Source organism: Carassius carassius, chromosome 9 (assembly GCF_963082965.1).
Source record: "Carassius carassius chromosome 9, fCarCar2.1, whole genome shotgun sequence".
NCBI lineage: Eukaryota > Metazoa > Chordata > Actinopteri > Cypriniformes > Cyprinidae > Carassius > Carassius carassius.
Genome location: NC_081763.1, coordinates 21,491,472 through 21,512,852, shown reverse-complemented (window position 1 = coordinate 21,512,852; position 21,381 = coordinate 21,491,472). Strand labels below are relative to the sequence as shown.

At 37.3% G+C, this 21,381-nt stretch overlaps 2 protein-coding genes across 2 annotated transcripts in view; one reads left to right on the top strand and one right to left on the bottom strand.

Moving 5' to 3' along the window:
- Positions 1 to 137: 137 nt before the first annotated feature.
- rgs9a (regulator of G protein signaling 9a) lies at positions 138 to 7,101 on the bottom strand. Its single transcript, XM_059558402.1, has 17 exons — positions 6,890 to 7,101; positions 5,884 to 5,980; positions 5,411 to 5,461; positions 5,194 to 5,300; positions 5,058 to 5,109; positions 4,876 to 4,934; positions 4,370 to 4,446; positions 4,111 to 4,192; positions 3,967 to 4,029; positions 2,226 to 2,255; positions 2,072 to 2,133; positions 1,664 to 1,777; positions 1,466 to 1,581; positions 1,190 to 1,277; positions 965 to 1,103; positions 749 to 831; positions 138 to 375 (listed from the first exon to the last, which is right to left on the bottom strand). The coding sequence occupies exons 1-17, from the start codon at positions 6,953 to 6,955 to the stop codon at positions 219 to 221; spliced, it is 1,443 nt and encodes a 480-aa protein (XP_059414385.1). The 5' UTR covers positions 6,956 to 7,101; the 3' UTR covers positions 138 to 218.
- Positions 7,102 to 8,643: 1,542 nt separating this feature from the next.
- Positions 8,644 to 21,381, top strand: part of LOC132149285 (guanine nucleotide-binding protein subunit alpha-13-like) — a 19,817-nt gene continuing 7,079 nt past the window's right edge. Inside the window, exons 1-3 of the mRNA XM_059558403.1 lie at positions 8,644 to 8,988; positions 13,419 to 13,645; positions 19,299 to 19,349. Coding sequence (XP_059414386.1) covers positions 8,706 to 8,988; positions 13,419 to 13,645; positions 19,299 to 19,349 — 561 coding nt within the window. The 5' untranslated portion in view covers positions 8,644 to 8,705. The remainder of the gene's footprint in view (positions 8,989 to 13,418; positions 13,646 to 19,298; positions 19,350 to 21,381) is intronic.

Below are 21,381 nucleotides of genomic sequence, written 5' to 3'. Positions count from 1 at the left end.
TTCACACTATAATGAGAAACTGCTATTCAGATAAACAGATTTAAGGTAATCACTGCATGGAAATGAGTGTGATCTGAAAATGCAGTATTTAGCAAACTACAAAAATATATATCATTTGGATGTAGCAATACAAATTATAGGAACTAACTGTTCGGCAGTCGTATGTACATGGCTTGTTAGGTAAAGCATTTTCAGCATGCATCTCTGTCTCTGACTTTCTATTTGCGATCTAGTTTGCTGGCCATCAGTTTTTTAATGTCTATGGGTCCAGCTGCGGCTTCTGCCTTTGCTTTCTCTTCCTGCTCCTTCTGCCAGGTGATGATGGGGTCGATGCTCGGCCTGCGGTTCCTCATGTTCTGCTGCAGCTGGGCCTCACTGAGAGGGGAGGGGGACAAGCCTTTTTATAGCAAAATACTGTTGGTTTGGTGACACGTTTTATTTCTTAAATCGCTTGTGTAGAAATTGCAAATAAGGCTCAGTATCAATATCCACAAAATGTACAAGTACACTGAGAAACCATTTGGTGCATAAACAATTTTCATTTTAAAATTAATACATTTCCCAAACAATTACAAAGAAATGGCAAGTAACCCAATGCATTAAACAAGAAATGCTGAAGCAATACAACTGGAACAGTATTTTTGTGTAAAGCATACTCTAATATACAAACTCCAATCTTGGTTATATTTCCAACTTGAGAAAAACACTTTTATAGGGTACAAATGCATATAGAAAAAAACTGACTTACGTGAAATTGTGTGGTGCTGGTGAAATGGCCTTTTTCTGCATTTCCTTGTAAACTGGTGATTTCAGGTAGCGATAAAAGGTATCCTAAATAAGAAATATAGAGTTTAGAGAAATTATAAATATCTGGTGTCATCATTAACCACAAAAATGTTTAAATGCATGGCAAAGTTCTAATTACTAAGCATACAGACTGCAGTTGATCAGACAAGGATCATACCTTTTTCATCAGCATGAAGATGTGAGTTTGGGCAGCATCTAGTACGTATCGGTGAGGATGTTCCAGTCCCTTTACTGTAAGACCCATTGTCCTGCCATCAATGTTGATCCAGCGTGGTGCTCCTGGGGCCAAAAAGGTTCTACAAAAGAAAAAAAGTGAGAAATGGAAGCCTGACATGTAAAATACATGTAAAACTATGACATGAAAAAATGATGTGCATCTCACTTGAAAATTTGCTCTGCTTTCTCTGACATAGAAGCTGCCGTGCCCCATTTCAGCTCCTCAGCAGCTTCCCAGAAAGCTAGATTCTCACCTGCAGTGAAAATAAAAAACATTTTCATTTACTTTTAGGTTTTCCTTTTGTGTACCATAGAAGAAAGAAAGCCATCTGGGTAAGTAAATGATGACAGATTCTCTTTTTTGTGTATGTGTGTGTGTGAGCAGTTGTTTTTCACTTTATACTAACAAACTGTCAAAACTTGAATGAAATAAATCTCAAACCGCTGAATTCTTTCTTTAGGAAAATCTTGAAGTCTGCACGGCCCCGTGAGTCATTAAGCAACTCGTAGAAGCTAAAGGACCAGCGCTCCACTCTCATCTTTGTGGGAATTTCAACACTGTGGACAAAACACCAAAAGTGATTTCAAATCTAGTTCATATTCACTACTATAAATTTAGAGAGCTCTCAGGGAATCTTACTCTGGCGCATTCAACTCCCAGTAAGAGTCGTCATCGGTTTGCCAGGGATTGCTGGGGAGGCAGGGAACGAGGAATGGGTCGTGGTTCTTAAATGTTGTTATATACTTGGCCAGGCTGAATGCAAAGAAAAAAAGCCCATGAAGCACTTATACACTGGAAAAATCATATTTACAAGTTTTCCAAGATTATTGGGGTATGTTTTACAAGAACATATTTCAGTTGTTCTACTTCAAACTTCCACGTCTAATTCAAGGTGTTACTTGCCGTGTTACCTGTGCTGTGATTGTTTGTGAAAGTTACTACCGATTTCTGAGTGAAAATTGTTTCTACGCTATTTTTTTCAGTGTAGATGCCATCTAAAATCATTAACTCCAACTGTACAGTTTTAGTAAGCTAATTTTGACTCACGCTCCAAGAGACACTGAAGACTTGACCCTTGACCTCATGACGGCCTGTTGTGTGTAGATGATCTAAAATATACAATTAGAACCAACTAGTCAATATCAGTAAATGACAAAACAACCAGTTCTCTAAATTTGTGTAAAGAAGCGCTATCACTTACAATTCTTCTGTAGTAATCATAGGTTTTTTTCTGAAGAAAATGGAGAAACAACATCCTGTTACGTTACAGAAAATGCTTCTGATAAGACACCACAAGACACACTTGCTACACGCTATCCTGCCAAGTACAGGTGATATCTGAGTGTGATATCTACATATACTGCCAAACACAAACTAGCATGAGGTAAAGCAAATTGGGACAGTCATTTTAATACAAAATGGTCTGAAATAATGCTCAGGGTACAGAAGCAGGGAAGTACTGTTGCACACTATACATATAAACTTGCTTTTTTTCTGAGTGTCGGCATGATATTCAAAGCTGAAATTAGTAGTTTGTGCTCTTGTGCGTGTGTGTGTGTGCGTGTGTGGGAATCATCTTGATAACCGAAGACATATTAGAAGTAAAAAATCTGTGTGGAAAGAAAAGAGAGACAAAAGAGATCGTCACACCAGTAGAGTCACAGTAAAGTCAAAGCAGTCCAAGTTATATACACCGCATATTGTCAATTTACATAATATTATCATGTTCAGAAGTTTGGGGTTGGTAAGATTTTTAACAAATGTTTTTCATGCTCACCAATGCTGCATATATATGATCACAAATACAGTAAATACTCTAATTAGGGGCCAAGCACTCCAGTCCTGTCCCATGATCCTTCAGAAATCATTCTAATATGATGATTTACTGCTCAAAAACCATTTCTTATTTTCATCATACAGTTGAAAAACCGTTTGCTGCTTAATATTTTTGTGGAAATGAAAATATTTTGTAACATTATACACGTCTCTTCTATTACTTTTTTTCACAAAGTATTTATTTTAAAAGTAAAAATATTATTAACCCCAAGCTTCTGACGGATAGTGTAACTTATGCTATGAATTCATGCATTTAAAGATTTAAAGGGATAATTCACCCAAATATACAAAAAAAACCTGTCCATCATTTACTTACCCTCATATTGTCCTTTATGACTTTCTTTATTCTGTGTAACATGAAATAATATATTTAGAGAGCTGTCTGAGCATTTTTTGAGCCCCACTTCAGTCATTCTCCAAATTATATTTTGAAAGAAAGTCATTCAGGTTTTAAACGACATGATGGTGAGAAAATGATGACAGAATTTTCCTTTTTGAGTGAAACATCACGTGTCAAAGAGTAATATAATATCATATCATCATCATCTATTCACATTCAAACAGACCCTTTGTTTGGGTGTTTTAATATTTCAAACTGGGTTTAAAGGACTCAAAAAAAAAATAATCACAGATGTAAGCAGTAAAGCAGTAATGCAATAGCGACCCAATGATAGGCTTTCTAAAAGGCTCTTTGAGGGGAAAGCGTGGGTGGGTTGGAGGGAAACTCCTCAGAGGATCAGCAGGTCAAGAATCCTCTTATATCACAAAGCAGATTGTGAGAGAATCTACATGGCCATCCCAGGACTGAGACAGACACCCTGCTAATCAGCTCTAGAGTTAGAGCCTCTACATCCAGCAGTATTGCCTATGAAACCTCAACTCCCTCCTACAGTAACATACACAACAACAACATATATGATGTAAATGATGACAGAATCTGGGTGAACCATCCCTTCAACTCCATAATAGCCTTAATGATTGTTAGCACTGATCCTTCGGAATAGAATCAGCAATGACATCAATCTTGAGTGATACTCTAGAAGAGTGAGTGTGGTGACATTAGCTTAAAAGATATTTAAGGGGTCACACGTAAACTTACCAGTTACCTCCTCCGCATTAGGGTCAATATGACGATCCAGGCCGTAATCCATAGCGCTGTGAGTTTGAGGCTATAGACAGAAAAGAAAATGTACCCTCCTTATAGTGTCTTCAAAGCAACTGTACACTAGCAGCTTCTGCCAAGCACTTACTGGAGGCCTGTGGACAATCCAGTAGGCTCTTTCCTGACAGTCAAACACAACCCTGTCTGCCTTCTGACGCGCCTTCCCAGCACTTGAAAGACAGAACACAATAACATGAAGGAAGTACCAATAACAGAAAGTATTGAAGATGAAGAATTACAGAAAGGGAAGAAAAAGGCCAAACCACATGACACAAATATAGCTGACAGAGACCAGAAAAATGAACCATGTATGTTTTTAAAGAAAGCAGGAGAGTAGTGAAACTCACTGGTACTGCTCTTTCGCTTGCATCACAATAAAATCCCATTTGTGGTTCATCCATTTGTGAAGCCTGCTGTATTCCTCCTGTTAAAATACACATTAATGTTGCAGTATTAACATCGGCATGAAAGTGAATGATTGATCTTATTTTTAAGGATTTGTCTATTAATATGTGTATTTGTTTTATAAAAAAATTTGAGCCTGTCATTTTTAATCAAAATGTCCTATCGCGATCTTACAGTGAAATGACAGACTTCTCTCTAGTGACGTAGACATCTCCATCATTTCACCTGCTTAAATCCCACCACTTTCTTACAGTCAAGCTTACATTCAGAACTGCCTTCATCCAATTAACCAAACGATGGATAGAACCAAGTCCCAAAGATTTTTTCTTTCTTTTTTGATTATCCATTACGATATACTTCACAATTTGGAAGACGTTTTTAAAATGATCAATTTTAAAATTATTATAAATAATAAAAAATGAGTAATCAAATGAATATCTTTACATACCTGCTCATAAGCATTAAGCACTCCCTTTTTTCGAATGTTTCTCTTTGCCAGATAGATTGCTTTAGTGGCAGAAAACACTTTTATTAGGGGATGGTGACGTACAAACATGTCTCTTTAAATGGGTAACTGAAAGGCCTCTGGCCAGCAACTCAGATTTTGTTAATAAATGGAAGATTACAAACCATAATCAGTGTCCTCAGCCTTCCATTTCTGCACAGGCCAAAAATAGGGGGTCTAGACAGTGGGGAAAAGTGACCAGTTTACTATGCATCTCTATTAAAACATTTTTAAAGATACAAGGTCTCCTGACACATTTACCTGAAAGCGGTACACACTGCCATCTGGTCTGAGGACAAGCTTTTTGTGGTCCTGCAGAGGGTAGATATACCCGAATGCCACAAGCATTGTGCCAAATGCTTGAGCCTCTGTCAAAAATCATTCAAGGACATTTTTGTGCAGGTAATGTATTCAGACATATTTAAAGATATTTATTCCAGACCATTATTTGTTCAAAACTGTATACTTTCAAAATTACCATCATTGTCGATGTTCATATTTTTGGTGATCCATGCAACAATATCCTGACCTGTCAGGAAAACAGACATAAAATTTAATATGAAGGACCTCAGTGTATGTTTAAATATTAAATTGTAGTAAATTCTTTAGAAAGTATTTACAGGAATTTTCAAGAATTTTGCACATGTGCTTTACAAATCTCAAGCCCATTACTATAAGAACCAGTTAAATGTAAGACCAAGTTAAATTTCCTGGCTCGCTAGATTTGTCAACAACCCTTGCAAAGATTAAAGAGCAACTTTGGAACCTAAAGTACCAAAGATCTCATCCAATTGAAGGCTGCTGTATATAGCCGGCGCCGTCAGATTACGATCTAGCAGCACAATACTTGTTTCTGTACATAGAACAAAAGGGAACGTACAGAATAAAATGCATGGTGATCTGTGAACAGTGTTAGGATTCTGTAAGATCCTCACCAAATTATAAACTCACCAGTAATGACATGGGGAATGACTGTAACGTTTAGCTTCTGATCTGTTCCCTTCACTCCAGTCGAAGGGACCTGCATCTGAACCACTGTGGCCTCCAACTGAGAAATTCAGGAAAGTTGTTTAATAGGTAAAATATTAAAAAGGTAATATATAAAACGGAATGCTCAGTAAAGGACAGTATCAGTCCCCACAACTATAGATGTTCAATGTAGGAACAGCATTCCCCATTCAGCTACATTTAGGATCAACAAGGCAAGGTTTATTTGTTCATTTTGCTCTTTGGTTAATGTCCTCTAATGACAAGTTCCATATGTATATGGATTACTCTAGTATTGGTTATTAAAGCAGCATAGTTGGTTCTGGACAAAGCATGTATTGTACCTAGGCTCTGCATGGCTACAACAAGGTTTAACAAATAAAATGCATAGTTGTTACAGTTACCAATTAGTCCAGACCTAAAATGAGTTTGACACTTGTGTGCTATGGCAACATGCATGACCTTTGAAATTAGAGTAAGACATGAAGGCAAGCTGTCAGATGTGGCATGAGGCCAGGCTAATTGGCTTTTAATCAGAAAGCTCTTTTAGACCGAATCTTTACAATGACTCCAAGATCTCTTCAAGAAACTAATAATAAACTCCAGAAACAGCACCAAAGTAATATAACATAAAATAAAAAATACAGATTTCGATATTCTATGCAAAGGCTGAGATAAAAAATGATTTTGGTTTCTATTTAAATCACGACATTGTGCGAATCACATATTATAGTATTAATGATTAAAAAAAGATTATACATTTAAATATATATATAATAATAAAAAAAAGAATATGTTGGAAAGTCACTCAAATTTATGAAACATTACACTAAGCAGTTAATATAGCCTGTTTTCAACATAATGAACATCGAACCAAATAGCTAATTATAAAATGTATAAGATCCTTAATAGGGAGTTTCTTTTTCAACAATGTTCAAAAATAACTACTTTGCCTTAAGAATGAACTTACCTTTTTAAGGCAGGACATTCGTGGCCGATAACGTTGTCCATGGTCTCGGTTCGATCTTATAGTCATTTTGTAGACCGTCAAAATAAATGATTTTAAGAGCAGAAAACAAGTCTTGTTTTGAGAAAATAATTAGAGGTTTTCTGAAAGAGTGGTGGACAATGCAGGACAGGTCCCTGCTGCACGTCACGCACACGCTCTTGGAGCAGCAAACCTAAGAGAGTGAAGGCGGACCAATCACAGCGCAGCTCTATTCCTCCAATCACTGCTCAGACACACCGACAGGCGGCAGCAGAGAGACCAACACTGTCTCTCGCCATTGTGTCCCTTTGGGAACTACACTTCATTTCATTTTATCTGCGCTGTTTTTCCATCAACAGAAATTGCCGTTTCAGTTACAGCCTGATTAAAGGCCTGTAAGAAAACCGTCAGCTGGGCAAGTCTGATCCACTGAATGTTATCTTTCAGAAACAGTAGGCAGATGCCTTGTAAAGGTGCCTTAATATTGGGATGTCAACAAGCAGTCCCCATGAACATGTAACCTGCTCCAAGTAAAGTATAATATAGCTAATTTTAGAAGACTGGTGTGTCTAATTATCATCTCATGTGATTGTAAATCATTTTATGATATTTCTCAAAAGTGCTTCTGTATCATATTTGATAAATTAATCACTAAGATCTCTAAATTACATTTACATTTAATCATTTAGGAGGTGCTTTTATCCAAAGCAATCAAACCAACAAAAGAGCATCAATATAAGTCTTGGATAGCCTAACGAACTGGTTCTTACGCCGAATTCTGTGACCACCGATTTATGTGACTTTAGGCGCAGGAGTGAGGGTAGGTTTAAGATTAGGATTGGGTTTAGGAGAAGGTTGGATTAGCTCAATTAGACCCACTGCTCTGTATGTTTTCCTTGATTCTTGCTTCAGATCATCAGCTCTCCAGGGAGATCCATGAACTGAATCGAGGGCATCAGATAAAAGATAAACAAAATGTGCCGAGTTGTGGCTTCCCAGGACTGGAACTGAGAACCACTGGTCTAACGCAGCACACATTTTTCTTTAATAATAAATAAAATGAATAAAAATAGATAGAATCAATAGGCAAGAGCAAGTATTAGAGGGTCAAGTTATTATTATTTTTGTTATAAATAAAAAAAGAAAAGAATAGAGAACACGAGTGTTAGAGGGTCAGTTGTTTTATAGTAAATAAAAGAAAACAAGTAGACAGAATATACATAGAATAAAGAGGTTTTTTTAACAACATGATCAAAACTCTGCTGAAAAACCTGTTGGACACAATTGTCTATGCTGATTGCCCTCAAGTGCTTCACCTTCAGGTCATGTTCTTTCTGATACTATATATATATATATATATATATATGTGTGTGTGACACAGTCATAAAGCTTGGCATTTCAATATAATTTTACAAAGACATATTATTGGGATATTATATTACAAGCTATCAGAAATGTATCTGTTTTTGGCAACAACAGCTTCACCAAATTGTCTATTTTTGCTCACTTTGGGCCTTTACATAAAATATATGTGTTTTTACTCCTCAAGTGTGAGCTTCATATTTTATATATATATATATATATATATATATATATAATTTAAGGTCAAATAAACTGTTCCGACAAAAAGAAGATTTTTTCTGAATGTAATCGGTTAAAGTGTTTTTTTTTTTTTTTTTTTCTTCGGTAACGTTACATTTCGAAGTTCGAACCCGCCCAAAGCGTTGATCAGCGGGGCAGAGCTATTGCGCGCGCGCAGCTTCACTCCCTACTGTATCGATGAAGTTGAAGACAAAAGATGGCGGATTTCCTGCCGTCCCGGTCCTTTCTATCCGTGTGTTTTCCGAACTGTCTTCTCAACAGCAACGAGGCGGAACAACTAAGGAAATCTAAAGAAATAGACCGAGGTCTTATGAAGGACAAAACCTATGTGAAACGGTTAGTCAAGATCCTTCTGCTCGGCGCCGGCGAGAGCGGCAAGTCCACTTTCCTCAAGCAGATGCGCATCATACATGGCCAGGACTTCGACCAGCAGGCCAAAGAAGAGTTCAGAGGCACTATTTACAGTAATGTTATGAAAGGTATGAGGCGCGTCTCTCATCCAAACACTTGTACAAAGTGCGTTTTGGGGTCTAAACTTGACTTTTAGCGGGCTTGGGAGAGATGAGAGAGGCTAGCAAAATGAGGCTCAGCTAGCGTTAGCTGAAGTTGCGCTGTAACCTGCCCAGGAGAAACGCCCATGTTATTCTCTCAACTTTTCACCGTTGCGGGCTTGAACAATGACCTCGTTTCTGTCTAAATCGTTTCCTGGCTTGCCCTCGCGTTAAAAAAAATGTGAGTTCAATCTTACTCGTGATTTCAGAGGTCTAAGTTACCTAAGACACGACTCTGGTTTGAATTTCATCCGAAATGAAACTCATATTTTAACAGCTTCATGAAGAGCACGACACCCACGATTAATTTGAACTCAAACTGCTGCTTTAAAACTAGCATAAGTGTTCGTTTGTGACATTTTATACTAATAACTACCTTTTAATTTGGGCTTTTTAACCAGATTCTCGGTGTTGTTTCAACAGCTGTTAAATCTCTCCGAGTTAATGCCATAACCGAAACTGAATTATGTAAAATAAACCAAACACGGTATGAAAAGCCTGGCTTAAATTGTAAATCGGCTCTCTCTTGTTTGTTGGTATGCTGAGCCCGTCTCATAAATAACAAAGAGACTGGTGTCTACCGAGGGCACACCACTCAACTCATGTTCAAAGCATAAAAACCCGCATTTGTTGCCTTCATTATGGCATTTTTTCATTTTAAAAGTGATTTTCATATATATATATATATATATATATATATATATATATGTATATGTGTGTAGTAAAGGACTCGTCGGAATCCACGTGTTTGGGCATCTGTGCAATGGGTGGAGTCCAGAGCTCCCAGATGAGCACATGATGAAAACATGGGTTAACAGTGGCACTAAACACTCATGAGCACCTGTTGTGGAAACAAACCAGCTTTAATGTTTCTGACATAGCTTTTCTAGTTTCAGAGCTAAACTTGTCAGATGTGAGGTCGTAGTAATAGCACCTTTTATTAATCGCCTTGGGGAAAATCTGTTTCGGTGGGTTTTCACATAGCCAAACAAAACAACATGAGAGAAAAGAAAAAAGTCAATTTAGAGTTTAAGGCAAGTGCGGCTATTTTTCTCTTAGCAGTTCATGTCGGTTGTCAGCCTCTTTGTCTTTCAAAAGGGGATGTAATGAGTGATCAGTATTCAGTACCAACCTTATATTATACAGGGCTCCCCGTTTGGGCTTCCTCATTTGGGGATTTCCAGCACCCATTGCTGTGAAAAGATTTATGATTTCCTTTGATAGATTAATGTGTCGCGAAGGTCATCATTTGCAGAGGCACCACAATGACAAATGGTTCATCTGTGATCTCGTGGAGATTCGTCTGTAGCATCGCTAACATCATATCATTCTCAAGCGTAACTTCAACAGGAAGCATTTACCGTCAAATGGCTGCTTGGATCTAATCTAAAGGCATTCTAGAAAACACGTTCATTTATCCATATAATGTCTGAAGTCACAGAAAAAGCACTTTTAACAATTAGAAGCATGTTTTAAAATGAAGGAAGGATTGCTCTGGTCTTCAATGCCACATGATCCTTCAGAAATCATTTTAATATACTGAAATATTATAAATAATGTATTGAAAGTCTTTATATTTTTGTGGAAACCATGATAATTCTTTCAGATTTGATCAATTAAATGCAAGCTTACTGAATAAATGCATAAACAATACACATAAATATATATAGGCTATTTTTTTTTAAACCTGATTGAATGCATTTACTCAGGTTTGTACAGATCAGACTCTTTTATAAAAGAAAAAAAAGAGGTCATAAGTGAACTACTTATAATGCAATATAATAGAGCCTGAATCGGACAGGAAGATCTTACAAGACTTTTTTATGAAGTTGAGAACAGAATAACAGTTCTGAGCATTCACATTGTATAACCAGACTGAAACACCAGCTGTGTGTCAGTGTAGTTTATCTTATGAGTTTGTTGGAGAGTATGGATGAAATCCTGCATTCTGTGGTTTTTCTTCCAAGCTGTAGCACTTTGTTTATCTTTTCTATTTCAGGCATGATTCTGTTTTTTTCATCCTAAATGGTTTAGCCCATCATGCATTTGTTGTTTTTTTACTGTTGTTTATAAAATTTTATGTGAAATATTAAGCTCACTGATATCAGTTCTCATCTGCCGAATGTGCAATAAACATATGCAGTTATGGTAAAGATTTAAAAACATGTTTTGTTAGACATAGTCAACTTTAAGGTGCAAGTGCATGTGCATGTATGTTGTGAGGACACCCTCGGAGCCACAGTCACATGGGCGCACTGCTTCACGACAGATGTGGGATGTGTCAAAGGGGTTACGCTTCTGAGCACCTCTGCATTTTCAGTTTCCTGCACATTGTAGTGTTCATCTCTGTTGCCCTGAACGTTTTTCTGTCTGATGCCTCTTATTTTGTATGGGTTGTTAATGTGAATTGACATGTTCTGTGATGTTACATACTATACTAGTTTTCTAAAACTATTTTTGCAGCGTTTTTTTAGCTCCCAAGAGGCTAAATGTGAATTATTTTAAAAACGATTGTCACACTGTAAAACCATTTAAAAATAAACAAACTAATGAAGTGATTAAGTGTTAGATAACTTTGTAGGAGTTGTAGAGACAAGTCACAGGACACTTTTTCACATTTGAACTTAAAATATTTATTTATTTAAAAATATGCACATTATACGTCACCTACCCATACATACTTTTGTTTTTATGTTTATGCTTATGTACACAATAATATATGTAATATATAGTCATTGGCTCATTGTTTGGCCTTGGCATGCCATGGGAAGCTGTGTGTTTAAATTTAGGGGTGAAATTGTTAAGGCCAACTTGCTCTGACTTTGTAGGTAGGGACAGGGTAGAAACTGCACTGTATGTAGTGCATGAGTATTTTAGGCAGAATGGCTGTTTGCTTTTGCTAATGTGCATTGATGGACTGCTGTTATTGATTATGCTTCAGGACGTGTATATAATAGAGACAGCTCTATTTACATGCAGTCTTGTGCTGCAGTAATGGGCTTCTGCTTGGACATTGCAGACCTCTTAAAGGGCTCTTTCAGTTAAATACCCTTTACCTGCCCTCACCTCATGCCAGAATGTGTGGCGAGAACAAGTAAGGACTTATCCTGTGTCAGGATTTGAGGTCCAGAAGTTCATTTAAATCTGGGATGAAATACGCCAGTTTTTTTTTTTATTTATGCAGAATGGAAGATGACTGCAAAGTAACTCCATTCATTAGTCTATTTTATTCTCTATTCCTGGTTACCAAAAACTTCCCACCAAACTGAACGAAAGACAGTTGTCTGTCATTGTGAGACAGAGCTGTAAGTGGAAACTGGTTTAGCAGGTTATTTCTAGTGTGACTGCTTGGAACGCCAGGTTTTGAAAGAGAAAGCCAATTGTAAAAACCAGCTCACAATGGGACTCTACTATGCCGATAATTGGAGTATACAAATCTAGAGACCAACATCACCACTGTTTTCACCACTGATACTCAAACCCTCGCCCAAGAGTGGTGTAGGAAGTTGCAGGCAGCCACATGTCTCGTGCTTGATGCTCGAGACTTGCCAGTGTATTGGTAAAATGTTATAGCCAGGATTTTTATGTTGTTGCTGTACTGCATCACAGAAGTGGATGTTATTGTTATTAAGTGTAAATTATAAAATGTGAAATAAATAATGTCATTGATTTTTTTTGCTCTGCAATGTATGTTGTTTATTTGTCTTGATATCTTTGATGAAAAGTCTCACTAGCCCTGAATTGCCCGTTTTTATGTTAAAATTCTTGCATAATAAACAATACACTAGACTAGACTGGTGATCTGATCACTCACTCTAACAAATTATTAAATTGAACTACAGGAATGTTTCTAGAGTAGAGAAATGCAAAAGGAAAAATAGCTTTTGTAAAAGTAATGATAATCTGGCAACAATACTTAAAGTAAATACTATTAAAACAAAACTAATGTGTTTGAATTTTGAGGAAATCTGTGATACTTTATGTAGATTTCTGCAGCCCTAAGTCATTAGTAATGCTGAATCAGATTGCGTTCCTCTAGTATTTACACAATACACGTGTGTACACTGGAAATGTTAAACCAAGCAAAACTACAAGCCTTACTAGCATGTCACTGCACACTTTTAATGCTTACTTTCATAAAGACCACTTGTCAATTATTACGATAGATAAATGATAAAATTGTGATAATGTCAGTTGTGTGTTATTAATTTGCATCCTAATTTACCATGTGTTGAAAAAAAAAAAACGGGTTTAATGTTGCTTGCTTTGTTACACTAAAAAAGTGTCCTATTGAAATTGTGTACACAACATCATACATAAATGTTAACATTATATTCCTTCTATTGCTGCCATCACAGGTGTTCGAGTGCTTGTGGATGCCCGAGAAAAGCTGCATATCCCATGGGGAGACCCTTCAAACCAGTCACATGGAAACGTCATGATGGCTTTTGACACACGCTCAGCCATGGTGTCGCAAGGGATGATGGAGACCAAAGTGTTCCTGCAGTACCTGCCATCAATCCGTGCCCTCTGGGCTGACACGGGCATACAGAACGCATATGACCGGCGCAGGGAGTTTCAGCTGGTGAGTTTACCAACTGTATTTCTCTTTAAAGATGACTTGAAGTCGTTAATCATTTCTTTAAATACTTTTAAATAATTTCTTTAATTTTAAATCATTCTGTAAATGTGATGCTTTTTTGAGTGAAACCGAATATTAGACAGGCAGTGGGATTGTAACAGTTTTTGAACAGAAAATGTGCACGATGCATGATAGGATTTTTTTAGTGCCGATACCGATATTTGTCACTTCCACTCTTATTTGAAAATTTGGCATCAAAATAGATAGTATTTTGATTAGTGGTTGACCGATATGGGTTTTTGGACCGATTGGAAAGCCGGGTAGCTGATAGCCAATGTAATTTATTTATTTTAATTAATATAAAAAAAAAATTGAAGTCTTTTTTTTTTATTTTTATAATAAAGCCAAGGTAACACTCATTTTACATTCAGCATGCAATGAAAATTACATGAATATGACAGTCAGCAAATTCATAAAGCACAGTATAATTTGAAATAATAAATTAAGAAAACGAATTAAAAACTCATCAAGTAGCCTAGTATGCAGAGTTTCGGTTCATTTTTCTGCGCGAAAGGAAACAGACTGCAGAAAGTGGCATCCTATTTTTCTTTAGGCTTATATTACAAAAGCACAAAGTTTTGTTTTATTGTGAATGTACATTTGCATTGCATTTAAGCTTTGCTGCTTTGACAGTTCAGCCTGTTCATTATCATAATAAAAGTTATTCAAAAATATGGGGGAAAAAACTGTGCCATTAAGTGTTTTTACAAAAAAAAAAAATATTTTACGTGGATTTTTTTAATGTGAGTGAAGTACGTACTAAATAATAATTTGCCATTCAAATACATAGCAGATACGGAAACATATATATATATATATATATATATATAGACACACACACACACAAACACACATATATATATACATGTAATACACATTATATATATTAGTGGTGGGCATAGATTAATTTTTTAAAAATAGATTAATCACACTGTAATCTTGGAATTAATCTAGATTAAAATGGCTCATTTGAATTCTGCCGAAGGCATTCAGAATATGTGTGCTACCCAAATAAAATAATGACTTAAAGTAACGTTAAGTCTTTGAGAACGGGTTTCTCAAGCCAGGATGGTGCATTAGACCAGAAACTCATCTCCTGTTTCCAAAATGCATCACAAAGTGCTTGAGAAAGCTGTAAACTAATTCCACATTGCACAAGGTGCAAACAACCTTATGCCTGTTTCACATATAATCCGTCTGCATTGCGTATGCGTTTCGTTTTTTTTTTTACGCACCCATGTTAATGGATTCCAGCATTCACGCGGTTGCGGTCCGTCAGTACGTTCCTGGAGCGGTGCTTCTGCAGCAGTGCAGCAATTGTTTACGTACCGAGTAGCGGACTGCAAACGCGTCCTGTGTCAAAGCACAATGAGTATGAGTCCGTGCTGCTCCAGCAACACATACGAAATGCACACGGACTGCATACACACTGCAGACGAATTGTGTGAAACAGGCGTGCCTCTTGGCGAGGTTTCCATTGGGAAGCTTCTTAAAAAAAAATTCCCTGAAGCAAACCAGCGGCTTCAGCTGCATCCATGTTAGCACGTCACGTTTGATGTGCTAATTTCCAGGGGAGCAGGGTTTCATATTTTATTGAAGCAGCCCTGGGCGCCGCCATTGGCTAGCTGACCCTCACCTGCTGTTAGCATTCCATTGAATCCCATTCATTTTGGCGTCACTTTTACAGCGAATAACTTTACATCTGAGGAGTTTAAAGACTCCATTTGTCCATTCATTATTTCTAAAGAAACACAAACATGTATAAAAGGCTCCATTACCTTGTATCTTACGTTATGGTCCCGTAGAAGCAGTTTTTGAAAAAAATAGGCTAACGATTGCGTCGTAACCTGCGACTCTGTCGCACAGTAGAAAAATTACCGTAAGGACAGGAGGAGAAGCTCGCAGGCAATCTTTTACTGTCTATGAGGCTATCAGGGGGACGTGGAGGCATAAAGTCAAGGGAGATAATTAATCAGAATACTTACCAAAATTTGCTCCTGTTCATGCTCGCCTTCTCTGCAAGATTCGGTGGGTGATTCAGATTTCTCTTGGCAAAGCTATTAGAAGATTTACAGGTTGCTCACGTGACATCTACGTCCTCAAGCTCAGTTTGAGTCTGCGCAGTACGCTCGACCCCCAGGAATTTCTTTCACTGTCTATGGTAATTTCACAGTAGGCATACACACAGGTTCGAAGACTCGTTCTCGCCCCCTACAGATTCGCGCTAAAATATCAAGGTGAAAGTCATCATAGCTCGCCTAGCATAGACCCAGCCCCCAACCCAACTTTGAGAATAGATTAACGGCAAATAATTAACTTTGCACCACAAAGGATCTATGGGTTTTTTGGCAGTTGACAGAAGTCTTGTGGTGGACAAAAAAAAAAAAATACTTTTAGAGACTTTAGAATCCAAACTGAAAGTTTTCACACATTGGCTTGTCAAGATTGTGTGTGTGTGTATCCAGGAGGATGTGTAAACCCCATCACTGTTGTGTTCAGGCCTGGCTGCTGTGAGATGTTTGAGGAATTTGCTTATCAAACCTAAGTAACAGATTCCTGTTTTTTTTTAAAGCTATCTTATCAATTTGGTTTGGTAATCTTTGATTTTTCCAAGTTAATTCTCAAATAATTCCTCATTAAGGCCTGACATCTTGGCAACTTCAGACTTCTCTAAATGCTCTCAGTTCCTAGTGCATTACTTCCCCATTTTAAACGTTGATTTCACCAAAGCACTTTACACCCAGTGACCGACTCGTACTATTATGATTTGTAGCTATTACTGAGAATGAGAGATTTCAGATACAGACTGATTCACTTGTTTTCCAACATTACTGTCTAAAATTGATGAGAAGGCTTTTGCACTTATACATCACATGATCACGATCATGCATGCAACATGAATGTCACATTATGTCTCTCTTCTTTTAATACTGTAGTACTTTGTGCCACATTGATGCTAAACAATTTAACATGCATTGCAAGTGCAAATTGGTTATCTTCATGTTGTGTGTATCAAACATTCACTGCGACTTGAATAAAACTTGATTGATTGATTTTCACTTGATAATTATTCGCAAAGCAATTGTCAGCCAAAATGACATGACCAAGACAGCCCAAGGCAGCTTTATGACCATGATATTTCCCTTTGTTATTATGCAAGTTATAATGCAGTTTATTTCAGCCATCACTGGTGTCATGCACAGACAGTCCAATCTAAGGATTCTCCATTTGCTCTGGTCAAAGGCAAATTTTGTCTGTTACTGTTGAGGTTCTACCATTAAGTAGACAGCCTCTTCCCTCGCTCTGCTACAGGCTCTGATGATTTGCATGCAGTCTGTGTGAGTGAAGGCAACAAAACACTTTTGTGCCCTGTAATCCACAAAACACGTTTGTCGAGTGCAAAACATTATCAGGCTTCCTGCTTTCACAACTCTGCCCCTCCAGCCTCTGGGTGTTGTAGGGTGCATCTGACATGCAACAAAACAAAACGTGTTTCCTGCAGCCAAGATCCTTTCGCCTCTGGCTTCTCCTCAATTCACCCCTCCTCTTATTTCTAGGCATTGTATAATCCTAATCCACTGCTTTATTCCCTGTTGTTCTGCTCTTAATACCTCTGATCTGGCTTCTTTTGTTTGTCTTTTTAAAGTCTGTTTTGCACTAAAAAGCCAACGCATGGTTTATAACGGTCACATTCAGTCTGGTGAATCATTACAATGTTTACTAATAGTCTGTGCGAGTCAGTGAGGTTAATTTTAATTCCATTTACTGAAGGCTTAATCTTAGTTCCCCACAGGATCCGTGATCTCTGCAGATTGAAGTTACCAGAAGAGAGATTTTGATAGGGGACATCCACCCAAGTACGCTCTCTCCTGTGGTCCTAAACACTTATTTCTGTGCTCTGCCCACCCCATAGATAGGAGCATGTAGGATAGGAAAGCGTTAAAGAGTTCTGTTTCTATTTCAACTAGTGTGTGTAGGTGTCATTTTTGTGTGTAGAGAGCTTTGTAGAGAGAAAGATTGCATGATCCATGTAGGAATGTTGAGCTGTGATTTAAAACAATGACTCTTGTGCACTCCTGTAAATCTGAGGCCCGGGGAAGGAGATATTTCACTGACCCTCATTTTCACTGTTATTTTAATGTATAAATCACAAAACTAATTTTTTTTTACAAACATTATAAACAACTTAAATGTGTTTTAGTTTCCCTCACTCTACTACAAGTCTTTTAACAGTATGAAGGACAGAAGATGTATACAATTAAGTACATATAATAACAGTGGCATTGTAAATAACATTTATTATAAATACCAAGTCTAAACAAATGTATTTAAAGTGAAACTAAAATGGTGGGAAATGCACTATACAAATGTACTTGGGGTCATGGCCTCTCTGTGAACATGCGTTTTGATATTCAGATGATAAAAAAAGAACAACTTCTGTTCTGCAAAATATTATTTGTGTATTATTATATTATATTAGTATTTTGTTTCATTTTTATTGAGATTTTGTATTCACAAAAACAGATGTTCACTTCAGGATTGGCTTCAGATGTTGCCAAGTTAAGAGGACTTCCTTTTCAGCGTTGCTCAGAGACTGATATCCTGGTTTGCAGTGACCATGTTGTTCCTATGTTCCCACACCCTTCATTGAAGATGAACAGCACTGTGTGGTTTCGTGCTCAGCTGGGGGAGGGGTACCAGGGGTGTTCTTATGACATAATCCCCTTTTTCTGAAAGCCACCTCAAAAGACCCACATGTACCTCTTGTAGACCTCAGTTATCTCCAAGATGCAAATAATATTTTGAAAGGGTATTTTATGTAGGAAGTGAGGAAGAAATTTTTTTCGACCGTTCCCTCACAGCTTTACTCTACAGTTTCATCATGCACTGAGAAAGATGAGCATCGTGAAGGAAGCAGAACAGAACTCCTTCCTGCTGTCCTGTCAGCATGCCAGACTGTTGAAATTGCAAGAGGCTAATTGGTCTGTTATACATCTGAGCGTCATGGAACATTAACTCAAGGCCTGTTGCTGTTTCCTGGGCAGCTTGTTCCTGTTACTCAAGATTTTCATTTTCCGAACCAGAGCACGCCTTGGTGTGTTCTTCCTCATCCCTGTTAGTCCGTTTTCTAGTGCCCTTGTGTGTTTATTGGTGACCTGCTGTCACACATTCATGGCTGAAGCAGGAGGTGGTAGTACAGCACTAGTACTGTCACCACTATAAGCTGATGCAGATAATCAATAACACTACAGAATTTCCCCTACATGGGTAAACAAAAGATGCCAGTAACATTTGCTTTCAAAATACAATATGCTTGTAATTACTAACATCCTGTGAGAGGGTTTTTCATGAGTCACGTCCATGTGTTCTCATGTTGAATGAGGCCCTCATTACGTTGAGTGCTTATGTCTGCACATTTTACATGTTCCCAAATTGCCAGGTTCGTTTAACTGTAATAACCTTTATGTCATGAACATCAAATAACATGCTTTGGTGGTGTGTATAAGTCCAAATACATCAATTATTATGTATAGTTTGTGCTCTGCTGTTTTCATCTTCACTTTGACTGATTATCTCTGCTCTGTTGTCCTCACAGGGTGAATCGGTGAAATATTTCTTGGATAATTTGGACAAACTCGGAGCACCGGTAAGCATGTGGCTCTCTCTCATCATTCTGTATACACTGTGTCTTCTCACATCACATCTTCTTTCTAGATATAATATTTATGCTTAATATCAATAATTTAATGTGCTTTAGGATGCTTTTAACTGACATTTATTCATTTAGCAGACGCTTTTATCCAAAGCGACTTACAGATGAGGACAGTGGAAGCAATGATATATAAGTGCTAAAGAGCAATGATATATAAGTGCTATAACAAGTCTCAGTTAGGTTAACACAGTACACGTAGCATGGGATTTTAAATAATATAATAAAACGTTGTCCAAATAAAACGATAACCATAATTATCGTTAAATCAGTTTAAAACAATAAGAGTTTGATAAGTGTTCAATATGTTTATGCGCCAAAAGGAGAACGAAAGAGCCACTAGCGAATCATGCCACACGAAGCATTTATCCACTCGGCTTAAAGTCAAAATGGCAGCGCTGCATGAGCTTACTAGAGCACATGCGTTTACTCACTGATCAGTCTTGGTCACGCAGTGCGCTTGAATTCAGTCAAGAACACAAATGACTAGGAGATTTAAACTGCAAACTGTGCTGAAGATACCTCATCAAAGTCAGGCAACCCAAACTTGTTTCATGTTCTAAAACGGTATCACTCATTAGAACATGCAGATACTGAGAATTTTTTTTTTTTTTTTTCTATAAAGATATTTATTTTAAGGAAAAATAAATGGGAAGATATCAAGAATTCAGAAATGTGAAGTGTTTGTCATGTTCTGACCATAAAGAGTAGTTTAAAACCACAATAAACGGTCTGGTTTCTACAACTTTCACTTTGGAGCAAAAATCTGCCTTCAAACTTGAAATAAAGATTTGGAAATTATCAGTATAATAATAATAATACAATTTTTTTGCACATATAGCGCAGCCCTATTCCAAACCTGTCAGTGTCTTCTGTGGATATTTTATAAAAAGAAAATACAAATATTTAAAAACAACAGCAATCCAATATAATTTTTAGGTTGTTTATGGACAAACAAACAAATAAAAAAGCATTTCTGGGACATTTCTCTAAATATTTTGTTAAAAAGTTTCATTTTTTGGTGAACTACTCCTTTAAAGTACGTCTGGATGGAGTGTCCCCAATGCATAATAAATACCTCTTTCAAATAAATATCTTGAGTCTTTACGTGCTTTCAGGAGACTGATCCATTTCATACAGACAGATTAGATAAGTACAGTACTGAAGCAGCTAGCATGGCTGAAGAATTCTTTTTTATTTTCCGCTGATTAATTTCCACAGAGGATGAAGAAAATACTGAATGGCAAACGCTAAAGAGAAAATGTGAGACTTATGAATGCCTGTCTGTTTGTTCCCTCGCAATGCTCTGGGTCATGACAGGGTTGCCCATTCACCAGCCAGCACAGACAGAGAGAAGTGAAACGAGCTCTGCTGACATCAAAGGTCACGTGTGTCAACCCTTTCCCATAAAAGTTTCTATAGCACCTTTTCCCATAACATTTCACCAGTTTTAATGTGTAAGATATTTGAAAGAATCGGTCTGGAAGACTCTGGCGTGTCATGAGGCTGTGTGATTAAAAATGACCATATGACACTTCCTCATCTTCTCATGAGGGTTTTCTTACTCATTCAGATGATCCAGGTGCTCACGCTGAGTAATGATAATTAAAGCCGTATGTTTTCTCAACAAGCAACACTGACCATCAGTTATAACTTGTCCGGATCCAATTTCAGTAGTAATACCAGAGAGTACAAAAAAAGAAAAGAAAAAGAATTAATAGACCAGCCATCAGAATGACTCAAAAATAAAAACGAAAAAAAAACCTGACAGCACAGTTATTACGGTAATTTTGTCATGGGCCCACATCCCTTCTTTCCACATTTAAACCATGATGACAGCACCCAGGTACTGAATTGAGTCAGTATTGCCAATAATGTAGTTGTTGTTTTTGGTATTTTAAGTTTCAACACTTTTTGAGATTATTAAGATTCCTATATTTATGGTCCATATTTTTTCCCACTTCCTTTG